The sequence below is a fragment of the Hippoglossus hippoglossus genome, chromosome 2 (assembly GCF_009819705.1).
Source record: "Hippoglossus hippoglossus isolate fHipHip1 chromosome 2, fHipHip1.pri, whole genome shotgun sequence".
NCBI lineage: Eukaryota > Metazoa > Chordata > Actinopteri > Pleuronectiformes > Pleuronectidae > Hippoglossus > Hippoglossus hippoglossus.
In genome coordinates, this window is record NC_047152.1 from 2128898 (window position 1) to 2147060 (window position 18163).

The following is an 18163-nucleotide window of genomic DNA, read 5'->3' on the forward strand; positions in this document are numbered from 1 at the left end:
TTGCTGAGGGGAGACGAGGAGTTCTGTAGTCAAATCAAGATGTTGTGTGGCTAGAAATACAAACCCCCGATTAAAAATGGCACCAAGATTTGCGAGAGTAGATTTGTCATCTGGTCAAATAAACGCAATACACTGAGAAACCTTAGAAGTGATGTTGTCTGGAACTATAAAGACCCAAGTCTTGTTAGCCAGTACATGTTCAAACCTGACTCCGACCCAAAACATGAAAGTTGACAGTGCAGACGTCCGCAGCAACAGAGATTACTGCAGGCTGCTGTACCTGCTTATTGTGTGACATAACAGTGGATGTTAATAGCTGTACATGTGGGGAACGAGATAAAACTGCAACAGAAGCAGAAAAGGTGCTGTCAGAACATACAAACACTCAAGTATATGTTAAAATATATATTTTTTAGTCGCCAAATGATTGTATAGTAAACCTATATGCTGGAGAACATTAAATATATACATTACCACTGTAGTAAAGTTTTGGGAAACAAGCTTGTACTGGAGCAGGTAAAGGAATTGGGACAAAAGTAGAAACAAATAATGGAGCCTGTGGTGTTTAGAACAGTCTGATTCATGGGCTTTTGTCTCACTGGGAGACTTTGACCTCATTATTTGACTACACTAATAATACATATGTGACAGAAAATAAGGAAAAGCCAAGCAGGTCCCCTTCACTGTTATATCATAATGTTATATTATTATGCAATGTAGCAAAGTGACAAAGTACTTCAGTCCTTGCACCCACCTTGTCACACCCTTGCTCCAACATACTAAGACACAATAAATAGCTTTTCCAGGGTGATATCAAACTCAGCCGGCTCTGGAACGCTGCCACACCGATGCATGACACTGAATTTTCAGCAGGCAGTTTCTTGTCTCTGGTGTGGTCCCAGGCAGACACAAGACAAATCCTCGCTGCTAGTCAGGAACAGCTTGAATCCTTTTCTGTTTTTCGGTTCCGCTAATCCTTGTTTGAAAACTGTTTAGTTTAAATGTCTTGCCTGCAAAGATTGGCATGTACTTTGGCTCTTTAAGCAGAATTCAAGTAATTTATTCATGCAGCTTTTTCATTTATATTTGATATCAGAAAGGAGTCAGTGCCGGTCATTGTAAGATTTAATTATTGATTTGGCCCGAATTTAAGTGGCACACAGTATTTACTTTTTTATTTATTCATGTGAGTAAGGGGGACAGTTAATCGACATTTTTCAACTCAGGTGTGAGATTTTTTTTTCCCCCCACACAAACCACTTCAAATGTGAAAAAAAAAAAAGAGATATGTATTATATTAAGGCTTGGGGGCAGTGGAATGAGGTGAGAGCTCCATCAGGAAATTGAATAATGGGGCTGCATGCCATCTGGTTCTGATACAACTGTCCATGAGACACCCCCGAGCCCACAAAGCAGATTTCTAATTGAAACGGGGCTTTCCAAAAGTGCCTCACAGAGGAGCCTGGGACTTATCTGTCCTCAAATTATTTCAACCAATCTCATGACTTCGACAGGCCGCCACTAGCTTTGCAATTAGTTTTTACAGGTTAATTTTGACATAATTCACCGTTGCTTCAGCTGTAGCATAGACTGCCAGCACAAGATAGCTTTCCAAAAATCCTTAGAGTTCTGAGCCATGCAAGCAACAGTAGATTTGCTAATTATGCCTGCCTAATTTACAGAAATTAACAATCTCGAAACAATGACGACAATATAACATTTCAAGGCTTCTCCAACGTGACAATGTGGGTGGATAGGGAAGTCTTAGTGCTGTCCCTTAAAAACTAAATAAAGCAGCTTAATTTATTTGCACAAATGCATTTTAATATATCCAACATTGACTAATCATAAACTCCTTGGATTAACATTGGATTCACAAGAGGGCTGCAATTGATCAGAGTCACGGTGCATTTTTACCTGTGCCAAGAAGGTTACGTTTCCCCCCCCCCTGACAGTTTGTCGGTCAGCTCTCAGCGGGATTATGCAAAGGTTACTGAACCAAGCATGTTCTCAGCATGATTATGCAAAGGTTACTGAACCAAATTTCCATGAACCGGGGTGGAAGTATGGGACATTAGCCAAAAAGAAGCCATCACATTTTGGTGTAGATCTGGTCAAAGGGTCGGAGACAGGAATATTATATCTTTTAACATGGACGGTAATTGTTGATTTGTCCAGATTTTGTCTTTTAAATTTAAAAAACAAATCTCAGCAGAGGGCTCTGGTAGAAAATAAAGGAAATCAGCAGAGTAGTGTATCTGTCCTCTAGAGACCATACATGTCTCCAGTGTGCTGAGGGTTTCACGGCAGCTCATCACCAAAGTCTTTCATTTATCCTCTGGCGACCAAAGATTTCATGGCAGTTTCATGGCAATTTATCCAATGTTTTGGAGGCATTCAATAATTGTCACCTCTTGGTGGTGTTAGATGAAATGTAATGCCGTCCCTTGTATTAATTAATGTGTCCTCAAGGCACCACGGATTTGCAAATGAAAAATATTGGCAATCCATTCTATGTGTCAAAAATATTTAAGTCTTAATCTAAGTGGTTGACCAACACTATTGAGCATTGATGAACAAACACGTTCAATTACTGTCGTACACCTACTATATGGATAAGTGGATTACACTCATTACTCATAATGGTATATTCAATCAACTGTTTGCTTTCTTTTTGTTCTCTCAGGATTTCCCATCAAGCTGGAGCCCAGGTAACCCGAGACCGGCCCCAGGCTCTCTCTCGTTTCGGGGACAAGGGAGTCATACAGCAGCAGTCGGTCTCCATGCAGACTCTCAGGATGGGGAGCTTTAAGAAAGCCGCTTTGTTTGGCGGGGGCTCCCTCTCTCAGTTCAAAGTCTGAAGAGGAGCAGCGTCTCCGGTGGAGTGGCAGGGGGCCGCGCCCAGGACCCGAGGTTGACCTCAACCACAACCTGCCAGGCTCAAGCTCAGCACAACAGGAGCATGTCAGTGCCCAGAGGACATTCATGGGTGCACTGCTCCACAGCCAAGGCCAACCTTCTGCTGTGGTTAGGGCTGATGTCCGTCTGTGTGGCCACTGTTCAGGCCCAGCAGCACCCAGTGGTCACCACCAATTATGGGAAATTGCGGGGAGTGAAGGTTACATTACCCAATGAAATCCTGGGACCAGTGGAGCAGTACTTGGGGATCCCATATGCGTTGGCACCGACAGGGGAGCGGAGGTTTCAGCCGCCAGAGTCACCCATGTCCTGGCCGGGCATCAGGAATGCTACTCAGTTTGCTCCAGTTTGTCCTCAGTTCTTAGAGGACCGCTTTTTGCTCAATGACATGCTCCCTGTGTGGTTCACAGCCAACTTGGATACACTGGTAACCTACGTGCAGGAGCAGAGTGAGGACTGCCTTTACCTGAATATCTACGTCCCCACGGAGGACGGTAGGTCGACCGACTCTGTCTTCTCCCCGTCATGTCCCTTCTATGTTGTTGTTGTTCTGCACTTGCTTGTGCAGGTCGACCCTGAACTTGAGGCAGTATATTACAGAATGGTACACACAATTATTTGTTGGCTGAGATTCCAGCACCACTTGACAAAACTGTGATTTTTGTTACGATACCCACTGGTGCGGAATCATGGTGTGTTAATATTATCGCCATTGTTTGAAGTTATAACTAATAACTAAATAATAACTACAATTTAAATAGCTCATCACTCTTAATTAAATAACTGTAATAATTGTTTTCATTCATTCATCATTTTTCATACTTTCTACTCTGCTGTTTTTGCAAATTGTGGTTCATTTGCCCTCAGTGATACATGTTTTTTTTTCCCTGTAAATGTTTCGAATGAAAAGATTGCCAGGAAAAGGATGGACCTTTTTTTTTATCGACAGCACAAACAAGCATTAATTAACCAGAAGTGCTTTTAATTTTCCTTCTGCGCACGCAGAGAAGTCCTCTTCCACCCTGCCTACTCAGCTGTCAGTCTAACATGCACGTCTACACAACAAAGAGGGAAGGAACACTGACAACGTTTCCCCCCGAAGAGCTTTTGTTCCTCCTTTTACGAACAAAACAACGCATTACCAACACATTTTAAACCCACTTTGACATGATTGAGCTCCTTTCAGTTGTGATTTTTGTCCGAATCTTTTGGTCAAAGGTACTTTATTCTAAAAACTACGTACTTAACATACGGGACATACTTATGCATGTTTTTTTTTTACAAAAATGGTGAAATTCAACCTGTTTCCTTGTAATTACCTTCCTCAAAGATCTGTTGGTTTTGCCAGTGAACAACGGTTCAGCCGAATTGAGAGGAAATGCAGGGCCTCTTGTCAAAGTGCCGAGAGCTGCCGACAGTCCAAACGCTGCTTTGTATTAAGATTTGAGTGCTAGTTATCTATAAGTGATGTATAATCAAACAAAAAGTAGCGAACAGTGTGAGGTTTCGGCAAGGCTCATCTATAATGGCTTATGTTCTCCACTCTCTTGTGTGGGCCAGCACTCGTGACTCGGAGTTGGTGTGGCACTGCACCCATTCCACTCGGCCCTACAGCGGTTCTCAGTGTTTGTCCTTTTAAAAAAAGCCCTGTGTGTTGAACATAACCTGGAGTGTTTGAGGGTCAGGGGGAGCAGGCTGTTTTAGGAAGCAGCGGGACAGTGTGGAAGGATGGGGAGCCACATTAACGCGTGTGTCTGGCTGAGACCCTTGACAGCCCCGTGCTAAATTTAGTTTGAGCTCTCTGAGTACATGGTAGATTAAAAAGTGCAGGAGAGGGATAATCTCACAATCCTTCATCGGTGCACAGTCGGGGGGGGCTTTTCTCAAATGATTCAGTATCTCGAAAAAAAAGAAAAGAAAAGAAAGACAAAACAACAAAAAAACATTGTTCTCCACTGGCAACAATAAATCCCGTGCTTAAAAATCCTGTACGTATAACACAATTTGTTTTTGTGGCCCTTTTTACATGGCTTTCCCTCTGACAATGGCCAATAGTGGTGTAAGCTAGTAATATCATTTTCCCATGGGCCTGGGTTATTCCCTTTTTGCTGTCCATGCCAAGCTGTGCTGACACACATTTCCATTACAGCCTCACAGCAGACAGCGGCCGTGCCTGCTGTGCTGGCGTGCTGCTCCGGTCCTGCAGGGACAACCAAGGCCAGCGCGTCATGATCTCCCTTGTCTTGTGCAGCTGTGTGGCTGGAGACAGTTGTTTACCCCTCCGTAACTTTGCAGCCCAGATGAAGGTCCGTGGATACGAGTGCGCTGTCATATTTAAGCCCTATGTAACTGTTGACTGCTCCTTTTCAGCTGTATGGCAGATCTTTACTGCATGAGCTATTATTCAATAAACACATGGCTCTTGTTTTGGTCGGTGATCTTAAGGGCAGAGGTCACACACCGTGTTAAGCCTTATGAGACACAACGTGATTTGTGATTATAAGCTGAACAAATCAAATTTGGGATGAGCGTTTGATTGATCTCCGCACCTCAAGCAGGCTGTGAGAGCAATTATTTCCTCCGTTACCCCCTCCTATGGTTTCCAAAATGCTCTTCAGGCGATGAGCTGTGGTATGACATGCTCAGGCACAACCATCAATCACACTGGGGATATAACTTTTAACATCAGGAATATCATTTTATTCCTCATCTTCACAATTCGATGAAATGACACTGGTCTTACCGGAGTTGAGGGAGGGAGAGGCAGCCCCCGTTTCCCGGTGTTCACGGTGCAACCGCACCAAAGCCTTTTGCTTAGTGCCGTCTAAAACTAGCAAGATGCAAGGGCTGCGGCAGTCACCTACTTAGCAAGGGGCGGGCGCTCTCTCGCTCCCACAGCCGGCGCGTATGAATAATCAACCACATCAAAAATAAACACAGGTTCCTTCACAACAATTCACGTGAATAAATAAACAGTACTGAAATATTAATAGCTAATTACTCAGGTGTTTGCCTCCAACACATCGCCATCAATGTAAACAACTTTACCTTGCAGTGTGCGCTTGCATCGGTGTGCACATGGAATGTCTCAGCATGACTACCAACCGTGCCAGAAAATAATTATAATAATAATCTGTAAATCAGGGAGATGTATAATATTGTATGAGCTTGTAGGGTTGGGTGACGTGGCGAACCATAAATTATACTTTTGCTTTCACCTTGAAATAAGTCATATTAGTGAAGTGTGACAAATATCTTAGAGTCATTATCAGATGTAGTTTGGTCACTTTAACCAATTTCATCCACTGATGGAAACCCTTGATTTCCAGTGGATACAGTGGCTTTGTTTACCTTTAATGAGAGAAGCAGGCAGTGGCTTTATTTCTAATTCCCCCTCTTTCCTGAACGCAAACACACAACACGCGGAGGTTAACAGCATTTAAACAAATGATCAATAGACATGACTCCGCTGCACTGTTGTTGGCGCTGTGGAAATGCACATTTTAGCACGAGCTTCTCTGAGTGCTTCGCTCCGCGTTCAAGTGGACGGTTGTAATTGCGGGTGAGGTGGAGGATGCAAGTGCTTACACTCCATGGTGTTATTTGTGCTTCACTGAATTGCAGTACTTTGGTGATGATAAGCTTAACTGTGGTATTCCTTGTATTTGCTACTTCAGATCGTCAGCCGAGCAGAAACATCAGTCTCTTTGTGATGAGCATCAGAGGCAAAAATTTCACATTGTTGTTTTGGGGGTTTTTTTGCCAACATTTTGAAGAACACTTCTTTCTTCCGTTTGCCTTTTATTACATACCAATTGGGGATGGTGCATAAACATACATTTTTGCAGCGACTATTTAGAAAATGAATGCTGAAACTGAAGATTTTCAAATACATATGTTATATATGTCATATTATATATATATATATATGTAATTGATAATGTACTGTATATTATCAATCACATACTTTTTTGTCATTGAAAAAGCTTGATTGGTTGTGGTGGTTCTGGCCTGTATGATGATCTGCAGTGAATGGGCTTTCTCGTGTGTGTGTGTGTGTGTGTGTGCGTGTGCGTGTGTGTGTTCGTTCATCTGTCTAACTCTGCTCCCTGTTTGAACACTCACATTTATTTACATATTAATTGAAGGTGCTGGAAGTCAGATCCTTCTAGCCCACGTTAAGCCCCAGTCAAAGGGAAATGACAGGGGTGTGAGAGAGAATAATAACTTTGAATAAATTCTGACGTTGTGAATATTTAACTCGCGTCTTAGAGTTGAATGTCCACTACGACTGCCTCCTCTGTGGGCCGCGTAAACCACGATGGCCGAACCGACAGGTCTAAAGAGGGAGTCCGTGATCGCCGTTACCGGCTCGTCCTGCCCTTATGATGTTGCCTAGCAACAGAGCGGAAGGTGGACATGACAAGAAAGTTTTAATGTCCCTTGGTATTTTTTTAAACATGTGGTTCAAAAACATTTAGTTTCCGGTTCGTGACCTCTACTTTTCCTGTTTACTCCAGCTATGTAAGTCTATACCTCAGCCCTTGTGGCTCCAAGTTGTTGGTGGAAATGCGCCTTTATGAAATTGTTTTACACAATATATAGGTTTGCTACAAATTTGTTTGTCTGTTCATTTTGTGACCACTTCTAATGTATGTGTGAAACCGACTCACATATGTTCATTAGAAAATTGTTGTTGGTGTCACATGAAACACAATTCCACCTCTTATTATCAGAGCAGGTATTGAAACACAATACACTACATACTGTAAGTCCAGACAGCCCTGTGTCAATAAGCTATTTTGAATGGATATTTAATGGGTTTTGTTTAAAGCAATGGGAGTCTGTTTGGAGGTAAGGTGAACCTGCAGGAAAACCACAGCACAGAGGCTTGAGTGCACATTAAAACCACCCAAAGTGGAGTTACTAGGTTTCTACCTGGAAATAAAATGCACGCTCAATGCTCCTGGTATGATGAATGGACCAAAGAGGAACCTGTCGGTGCAGATAATGTACTGAATTCCATTTTTCGATCACAATATTTCCTGTTATGAGTCTTTTATCCGTTCGTACTGACTCTTTTGTTTTGCAAAAAAGAATATGTCCCTACAGTCTGAGCTCACTGGGAGTGACATGTCCGTCCCAGTTAGAGCTCCCCTCACTGCCCATCATCTTTATAGCCTCCATGTTGGCCTTTTCAGAAAGCTGGTTTAATGTCAAAATATCCAGCCAGCCGAGGATCAGGGACAGATTTATAGTTTTACTGCACCTCGAGTGGGTTGACAGATTAAGCAATTCCTATTCTTTGTCATCTGATTTGAGTCGAAAGGGGAAATCCACTATGGCCGGCTCCAGGGACACTGACATGACTGTATTATCATAGCCTTTGAGATTTGCTGCTCAATTCAGAGGCCAGCCAGACATGGGCGTGCCGCTGAAATGCTCAAGAGCTCGTATCATTTGTGTGTATAAAGAAAGTGTGATAGTAAAAAGAGAGGCTAGTTGTAATTCCTACCAATTAGCCTCTGCGTTTAAACGGGTGTCATTTTTTTCCAAAGTTAATTCTTAAAAAGCAATATCTAATTATGATTTTTTAATTCCACTAATGCCTATCTGTGTTGAGAAAGTGAAGTGCAGAGTTTAAAGCAATTTGACATGCATAGTTTCAATATTAACACGTTGAATGTTAGGCAGTGTGCCTTAAAGGGATAGTTCATGTATTTAAAAAAAAAACATTGACCATACAAATCACCATTGCAGATTAACCAGGTAGGATGAATGTTAAGTTTTCTAACCTCCCCTTTTTGAGGGGGACTCACTAATGCCAAGCAATAATTCAGACTTTAGGTGCACCGAGCGAAACAGGCAGGTTTAGATAAGGTTCTGCATTTGTGCGTTTTTAAAATCACATAACTCGTGGTTCCGGTTGAAGTCTTTAAATGTACGACACAGTGCACTGATAAGCCACAGAACTGAAAACACTTGCATTTTGATTTGGTTGCGACTGATCGGTGTATCTGTACGAGTGTGTGTGTGTGTGTGTGTGTGTGGTGTTGAGGCCGTGAGGCTGGCTTTATCAGATTGACTGGGGAGGTGGCATGCTGCTGTTGAGTGAATTAATCAGAGTGAAGATGTTTCCTCGGGGGGGCTTTCTCCGAGAGGGAGACAATAGCACGGGCGGCCCTCGTCTTCATTTTTTTAATTGTCGACATCTCCTGGATTAGTTCTGTTTTACTGCTCCACACTTGCCTCAAATGTAAGACCCAGCGTGGTGTTACAGCGACCTGTTTCTTTCATATTCCCTTCCACAGGCACTACCAGCAGCTTAATGTTTCGGCTCCAGCTCTGATTTATTCCGAGCTCGCGAACCGAAAAAGACATTTTCAGCTTTTTGTGCAGTGTCGGAGAGAGCTGTTCCTTAAATTAAAATAGCCGTTGCTCCACTTTATAGGGCAAAGATGGAATGAGGTAAACCGAGGAAAACTGAGAAAGGAAATAGCTCTAACACTGCATTTTCCTAGGCACTGCTGTTTAGTTTATTCACCTGCATCTCCATGCCAAACACATCAAGTGGTTAGGTAATTGTGTTGGGTGTATAGTCAGCACTTCCACTTTATTGGTGAACCTTATCGTCCAAAATTGTGCTTGACTCACAGTCTCCCTGATGTGTAATAAGAAATAAAGTCAACTAACATCAACTTCCTATTTTCCACTTTGTGTAATTAAGGTTTTAGAAAATTGTATATAAGGGTTATTAAAGATAGAAAGCATCATTTGATGGGATAATTACATTCAATAATTGCAATAATTAATAACAAGATGATGTTTATTTTACTGATATAAAAAAAAAACGACGTCAATTTAACCATCACTGAAAATCTTATTCTCTTAATACATATATGAGCATGTATTTTAGTTTACTTTATTAAATTATTGATTTGTTTTAATTTAGGCATTTATAATATTCCATACTGGAGTTTTTGCTGTGGTGAAAATGTAAACAAAAACAGTAGAGTTTCTCCAGCATTACGTTTTTAGACCAGTTTTGATTGTTCTCACATGGATCATGTAAAGAAAGCTGTTTTTTTTTATGAAATGCCTCTAACTGACCTGGGGCCAGGCATTGGTTGGTTTAATCATTCAACCTTGGAGGCAACAGGCACAGAGGGGCCAGGCAGCAGTAGGTGCAGGTGCTTGGTGACATTTTGTTTACCCTGGGGCCCCATAATACACAACATTATACAGTCAACATGTTGTGTCCTTGTTCAGTTGCCAGATTTTCTATCCACATACAACACACAACCAACAAGACCATTAGTTATACCCTCCACTACTGAAAGACACTGTCCGATATAAACACACTTCAGCTTCACCGTTCTGTTTTTTTGCACAACGTTTATCAAATAAGAGCAATTTATGGAGGACATAAGTGCATTATAATATGAAAGATGAGGATGTTGTACCACACCATGCACTTAACTAATCAGTTTATTGCTGTGCAGAGTTCCATAATTTCATAGATGCTAGTCCTGACATCTGGCGCGAAACTAATGTTTCTGCCTGGAAGCAATACAGCACCCAAAGTACGTAACCAAAAAAAACGGAAACTACAGAAAAATCGAAAAACTCAAGGGAAATCCACTTTTACAGTTTCTCTCTAAATCAGGTCCTTTTAGTGCAGCTGCTCTTACAGAAAGCTATCGTAAAAGCACCTGGACTCATCCAGGTCTCCTGCACTTACTCCTTCATTTATAGGAACATTTTGTTATATAATGCATTAGAGCATTTGCTCGTAGCGATTTTACAAGCTGCAGCTGACATTTGCCTTTTCACGAGGTCATGCATAACTTGAGATCATAATCTTATTGCATAACCATAATATTCTCCCCAAAAGACACTACAGTTGAACATGACTGTACACACTGGACATGTATCCGTATTTATTTTATTTATTTTTGTCGAAGAACCTCCGATTTCGTTGTCCACTCACTTGGTTAAACGAGTATATACACACACATACTAAACTTAAATTGAAAGCATGTGTGTTTTGTGTTTGTTTGTGTTTTTGTGTGTGTTAACCTTTGGAGATACAGTACATCAAAATGACGTTTCAAAATACACGTCTCAGCAAATAAGAGGGCTACAGAGACAATCAAGCTTATTGATGATTGCGAGAAGAATATTTCCCATCATATGATAATAAGTGAGTTCACGAAGAAGTCAGAAAATGAAATCATCAGCATTTCGCGAGGTACGTCTATTTCCTATGTCGACCGGATCCTCGAAAAAAAGGATTGAAAAGCGCACTTGCTGCACATATGGTCAAATGCTCGAATTTCCTTCAAGCCTTTGAACTTTTCAGATTCAAGATTTATGTATGAACATGAAATCGCAGCCACAGCCTGGGTCCTTTCAGGGAGTAAAACGCACGCCTGGACCTTTTGTCACTCCGCCTACAGTATCTGCATAACCAAACCCACTTGATGTTGTCAAAAGGCAACATTTCACTAATACCGGAGATTTCCTCTCCTGGCCCTCTTTTTCCGCAGTAAGTAGCCTCGTGGAGCTCAAAGGAAAGAAGCTGTCGTTTCTTTACAAGTCAGTCATACCTAGGGAAATGACTTCAGGCTGGGTTGCAACATAGCAGAGAGAGAGACGCTGTATCTGTGTCAGAAACTCCTCTTCCCTCCTTCTGCTCAACGCTCCCATCAAATGCCAGAGATAAAACCACAGTTAGGATGTTACATTCGGGAGCCTGTGATCTTGTGACATGTCGAGCTGCCTTCAAGGGAGCCCCGGAGAACTGCATGGCGTTGCGTGACACCAGCTGACACAGATCGGCATGGAAACTTTTAGGACTATTCCTCCACCTCTCTTCTTTAAGAATGCGTGTTTTATCGTGATCAAACTCGTGTTCTCTCGCAAACAGTATTTGCTTGTCTCTAAGTGAAAATATAGTGGCATCCTTACTTCTGTTATTTATTTTTTTGACCGTATACTTGCTTTATTACCTTGGAAAAACAATCCCCATAGTTTCAAAATACTCAGTGTGAATTGCTTTTACATAAGGTTATTATCATGAGATATAAAATGTGTATGTTATTATTCTATAACTTGTAGAGGTCCACTCTTTGCACCTATATACGCTGAGACGCAACCTCAGAAAATAAAATGTCTCAAAACTCAAGTACAAGTGTACTCACATAACGTATAATTTTAGTTATACCGTAAATTAAAGCCTAACAATTTAAATCCTTCATTCACTCCAATTGTTGTCTAACATGCTTATAGCAGTCGCATGTATTGTGGGTGTAAAGCTACACTGGCCAAATACTAAAAATTGCTGTGAAATATTGATTTCATAAGGCCGTGGGTGTGGCTATTCATCTACAGTATACTGATTTATTTAAGCTTGGATGTATGTTGAGCGTGTGCGTGTGTGTGTGTGTGTGTGTGTGTGTGTGTGTGTGTGTGTGTGTGTGTGTGAGTGACCAGGCTGAGCAGATGTGGCCGTTCATGCTCGGCTGGGTTACACTGACATGGCACTAGCCCGTGTTTGTGCAGCTTGCTCTCTCGGTGAGCAGCTATATTGTGCAAACACTCCACCATCCCAGCCATGCTGCCACATAATGTGCCTGTTGAGAGCTATTCTCCCACTATTTGCTGATCAGCTACAGATCTAGCATACATCATGGAGGGTACGATGAGGATGTACAGATGATACAGTGTGTTCAGTTTTAGAGCTCAAGGATTATTAGGCAGCAGGGATAATGGAGCCCCTCTTTTTTCATTTGTATCATGTCTGGATTTGGGGTTGTTTAAACAAACCCAATGAACAAATGTCTATAGAATAATTAAGATGTTGATCTTATTTGTTTAAACTGTTCACAAAAAGAAATGTTGAAAATCAAATGAAGCGGTTTGAAGGGCAGTTATGGGCATGGATCTATGTCCAGTGAAAGCCAGGTGTCCAGTGCAGAGAACAAAAGGGCTGTGGCTCAGGGGGTAGAGCGGGTAGCAATGGTTCAATCTCAGTATCCCCCGTTCCGCTTGCTGAAGTGTCCTTGGGCAAAATACTGAACCCCACAATTCTTCCAAGACTAGAAAAGCGCAATCAAAATAAAGACTATTTCCCATTAGAGCTGGAAATGCAATACAGAAACGCTGAGTGGAGTGATATGCTATCATTTGTCAATAAATTTCAAGACCTAACGACAAAATCTCTGGATTTTACATTAAGCTTTACAGGTTTTGGCCAATGACTTTTTTTATTTTTTAGTTAAACATGAATTAACATCTTCTGTAAACCCTCTCCTCAGATATGGCTGCCCACTGGGATCCCCCCCCCCCCCCTTGTCTCTTGATTGACAGTCCAACTATTATTCACAATGATCACTCAAACTCCGCAAGGGGGAGGCGCGGTGACACAATGTGTAACTGCTTGCAGTCTGTTGACTGTCACTTCACTTCCCTGTCTGGCACCGTCGATTAATAAGTAAATAAATGCGAGTGTCTAAACAGAGAGAAGAGTGAGACAGATGAGTCGAACCACACACACACACACACACACACACACACACACACACACACACACACACACACACACACACACACAAACAAGCACACAGGCAGGAGAGTAGTAATTCCCTGCAGATCATCACACAAGGTGATGGTCCTTTTAGCATCATTGTTGCAGAGGAAGCGACAAACCACTTATCCAGAAACACATAAAAGCCCTGCATTATGAATTCATGAAGGTATTATAAAGATCGGCTCTATGTGAGATTAGAAAAGAGCAGGATTGCGTGTTGACCGGCGTAGAGAAAAGAACATCTGTTGGCACTCGACAAGAAATTTCACAAGCGAAACAATGAAAATAATATGTTAAGGAAGTCCGTGAATAAAATGGGAGCTTCTTGAAAATCGTATGCTTTGATCCGTTAAACCACCGAAGACTGTTACCTTCTCTATAACCACACCTGAGGCAAAAAACCTTCAGCAATTAAAAAAAAAAAATCTACACAAAAAAGAAAGAGTTGAAAGCTTTGTTACCTACTTACACACAAAATATATATTGTGTCTTTAAAGTTCATGAGGAAACTAATAATCAGAGGGAAGAAAACATCAATGCTTTAGATTTAGACTTGGTAAACTAGTCACATCATAGATGGCAACAAAAAACAACTTTACACAAATGCATTTAAGTTTTTTAAAAATATGAATGAATTGCTATATATATATATATATTAAAACAGATTGTTGAGCATTAGCCTGAAACCTGTCCCTGGACCCACAACGTCACCAGGCCAGTAAAACCTCAGCCCCCCTCTCCTCTCCTCTCTCTTCCCACTTTTCTTTCAGGAGAAGTGTGTCTCTTTTCTCTCTTCTCACTCTCCAGCACGGGGGGGGGGGGGGGGGGGGGGGTGCAGCTCTCTTCTCAGACCTCTCAGCCCAGACCATCACCTCTGGTCTGAGTGCTCTCCGCCACTGCAGCTGTTTGCCCCAGTTTCCCTTTCAAACAGAGGCACCAAATGGCCAAATCCCATTTCACCCTTCGGCCTTGCCCCTTGTTTTCCGAGGGTTGTCGTGCCCCCGTGGAACGGAGTCACAAAGGGTCGTGGTTGAAATCCTCCCCTACGAATTGGGACAGCCCTTCGAGAAAAGATTTTGACTCACACATAACAGGGAGAGGTGGTTGTCTAAAAGCACAAAATGGATTCCTGCAAGTAATTAGCCTTTGGATCCTGAAGGAGCAGTGACCTCCCAATCAAAATGAGCCAAAATACCCAAACGGTACTTTTTTTTTTTTAAAGCTGCATCTCAGATGTTGCTCAGCCAGTTGGCCGCTCTTCATGTTTATCTGGAGGAGCAACACGTCACTTGACCTTACACTCTGATACAACATATATGAGTGATCCAGAAGGGATACCAGACTTTTACCTTCATGGCAAGGATAACAAACACAGTTTAGATGGTGGAATGGTCGTGGTCGGGTTAGGTTAAGGAAAGGTCGTGGTTTGTATTTAAATAAATATTTCTTTAAGGTCATGCTAAGTCTGTCTCTATGTGGAATACATGTCTTGCAAACAGTTCATCTAAGTGACTTCACACTTGCCATGTTTATTGTAAATTGCCTGCAGTCGCAGATGCTGATCTGTCGTGGCAATAACATGCATAGAGTCACTTCCTCTTCAACTGTCTTCAAAATAAAAGTTATGAACTTAGGTCTGAAGGTTGCATTGATTGAAATAACAGACATGCAATATATCGATGTACCAATTAAGTAAGTCATTCAAACCAGACGCGTGAACAGCAATAAAGCTAATTCAGTTTCATTTTATGGAAAACATTGACTATAAAATCTCCATTGCAGATAAACCAGTTGGGATGAACACAGCGTTTTTATAAAAAGCAATAACAATAAACAAATAAAGAAGTGATATTGTGTCGTTGAACTGTTGAATTAGCTTAGCAACAGGTGGAAGATGCAGTGTTCGTGTGAATGAATCTCATCTGCGACAGTAGATTTGAACAGAATAACATGCATGTCATTGTTACTTTTGATGTCTTCAAATGAAAGAACCATCAAAATGCAACCTGATTGTGGATCCAACACTCCCGAGTAACGTAAGCTCTTCATGTCTGACTGATGGGCTTGCTTTGCTGCAGCGCACTGACAGTACGCTTAATGAGAGTCTGTATCCCACTAGTGTGGCAAATTTGTTTTTAGCAGATGGGACTGTCACAAATTGCTGTTCGGGCCCCGGCCACGCTGCCTCTGCCCTCTTCATCACGCTGCCTCTGCCCTCTTCATCACGCTGCGGCCCGGTCGGCTCACTGTGAATCCGCTCCCACTTGTTTTTCCTCTCACAGCACCCTGACCCTGTTTTTTTCGTCTTTTTGGCTCAGAACTTTTTATTCTACTTTTCTCCTCAACACCAGGGGCCGACTCAAACAGTCAAGGCGCAGATTTCAACAGTAATGGTGGCCATAATAAAGGTATCTTTTCTATCTTTTCCCCCCTTTTTGACCAACAAAAGAAAAGCCTGGCACTTATGCATGACAGCAAGCGTACAGACCTCTTTTTTAATCAATCTCATTTGACCCCTTTTAATCGCCCTCTATTTTTTCCTCCACTTGAAGTGCTTCTGATTGCGGTCCTCTCAGCTCTTCATTTTTTTGTGACAGCCTCTTTCCTCTTTGGAGTCATGTAAAGCAGAGTCCTGTCTGAGGCAACAAGGGCACCTCTAAACAGGAAGGAGGTCCCAGTAAATCCTTTTCTAACCTTTTTTTTTTGCCAACTCAAAAATGCGATCTGAATTCAGCTCTGCATGTTAGTTTCCCTCCTCGGATGAGTTAACATTTTAAAAAGTCCCTCTCCTCCCTTTCTACATGTCCTTTTTTTTTTTCGTCCTCCATCGCTTGGCGAAGCATGAGCACTAACCAATGTTGTCTCGACAGTGGCAATTTGTTCATCAGCAGCACAGCATCCAAATGTTATTCTTACTTTTTCAATTAAAATCTCACTCCTCTGCATGACAATAACCAAATGGTGCAGTGTTTTTTTTCCATCTGTGTGTTCGGTATTCTGTGGGGACTGACACATAACTGGAGGTGGAAAAATCCACAGGAGACGTTTTAGTTAGAGGACAACATTTGTCTTTTTTGGGGGGGGGCACGAAGCAGTGACATTTCTCAAACACATTATTATGGGCGGTTTTATCGATGTTCCTCCAGAGAGCGATGTTTGACACGGCGCTCACTGTGCATTCTTCTACATGAGTTAGCATTAGCCGTGCAGCTCTGTGTGTGTGTGTGAGGGTAAAATGCAACCAGTCTTTCAAACAAAGGGTTTGAATGGAGGAAAATGATTTGCAATGTAATGGGGTATGTTTGCCTTCATGATTATTTCGAAATTTAGGAAGGTGACCCTATCAATGTACCTATTACAAGGGATTTTGCTTCTTCTGCTAAATATGGAGCTCCTGTGCTGCTTTATGTATTCAGGTTATCCATCTGTCCATCAATTTCTTGCGAACACAATATCTTCAGAACACCTCAAGGGATTTTTTTGTTTTCGAATTCAGCACACACATTCAGTCGGACTCACGGGTGAAGTGATTACACGTTGGCGTCCAAAGGTCAAAGTCACAGTGACACACACGGTCGCAATCAATTATTTTTGTCCCGCGAGCGCAACATCTCAAGAACGCTTTCAGGGAATTCGGTGACATTTCTTGCAAGCGTTCGTTTCAACTGAAAGATGAAGTGATTAGATTTTGTTGGTCGGAGATCAAAAGGGTCCTAGGTTATGATGACCTCACATAACATTCTTTTCATCTTGTTAGCGTGATATCTTTTGTAAGCCACAAATCCGATCAAATTTGGTACAGATTTTCATTCAGAAACCTGCATTAACTGATTAAATGTGGGTGTATCTCAAATCAGCCTTAAGAACTTTCTACAAATTTTGACCAGATGTCTTTTGGACAGGATATACTAACTGATTATATTTTAATTGTCAAAGGTAAAGGGGAGAGTGACCTCATATGACTCTTGAAAAAAAAGATACGTTGACTGGAACTGCACTGGTTGGTGATTTCATACAACCGCAGGTCGGCCATTTTGTTTTCTTTTGGTTCTTTCAAACCATGCAAGAAACCGCAAAGAAACTATACAGACATAAAAACATCACAAAGTGGAAAATGCACGATGGATCTGGGAGCACTTATGAAACAGTAAGACGATATACATCTACATCTTCCCATCTTGTAAAATTGCTTCCCACTACACCAATGGGTCCTTTAAGTCAAAGTGCCCAGAAATAGATAATTAAGTAAGGCTTTATTAAAAGTCCTGTATCAATACATTCATGCAAATGAGGTAATATTAAAAAACGGCTTATTTAATGAAAAGTTGAATTCATTATTATTTTCATTTACCTTGCAGGTCATTTTTCAGCCGAATTCCAGGATTATTTTAGTACACCTTTTTTTTCAACATGCAATTTTTATGTTCATAATGTTCAATCTTTACTTTGAAATAATAATAATTATTTCACGACACACTTTCTCCCAATGTCAGCTAGGATTGGATCAAGCTGTGACCCTTACAGGATAAGAGGTATAGATGATAGATGGATGGATACTCGGAGATGATTTCACACCTCTACAAGTATAATATTCATTTTTTTTTTAAGATTTTGTATACTCTGAACTCTCAAAGCTGTTGTACTGCTGCTTCA

General features: G+C 41.6%; 1 protein-coding gene across 1 annotated transcript in view; it reads left to right on the forward strand.

Annotated features, from left to right (window-relative positions):
- The window catches only part of nlgn4xa (neuroligin 4 X-linked a), an 80763-nt gene that overhangs the window by 12021 nt on the left and 50579 nt on the right, over positions 1 to 18163 (forward strand). The window contains exon 2 of the mRNA XM_034612446.1: positions 2687 to 3413. Within this exon, the coding sequence (XP_034468337.1) occupies positions 2963 to 3413 (451 nt within the window). The 5' untranslated portion in view covers positions 2687 to 2962. The remainder of the gene's footprint in view (positions 1 to 2686; positions 3414 to 18163) is intronic.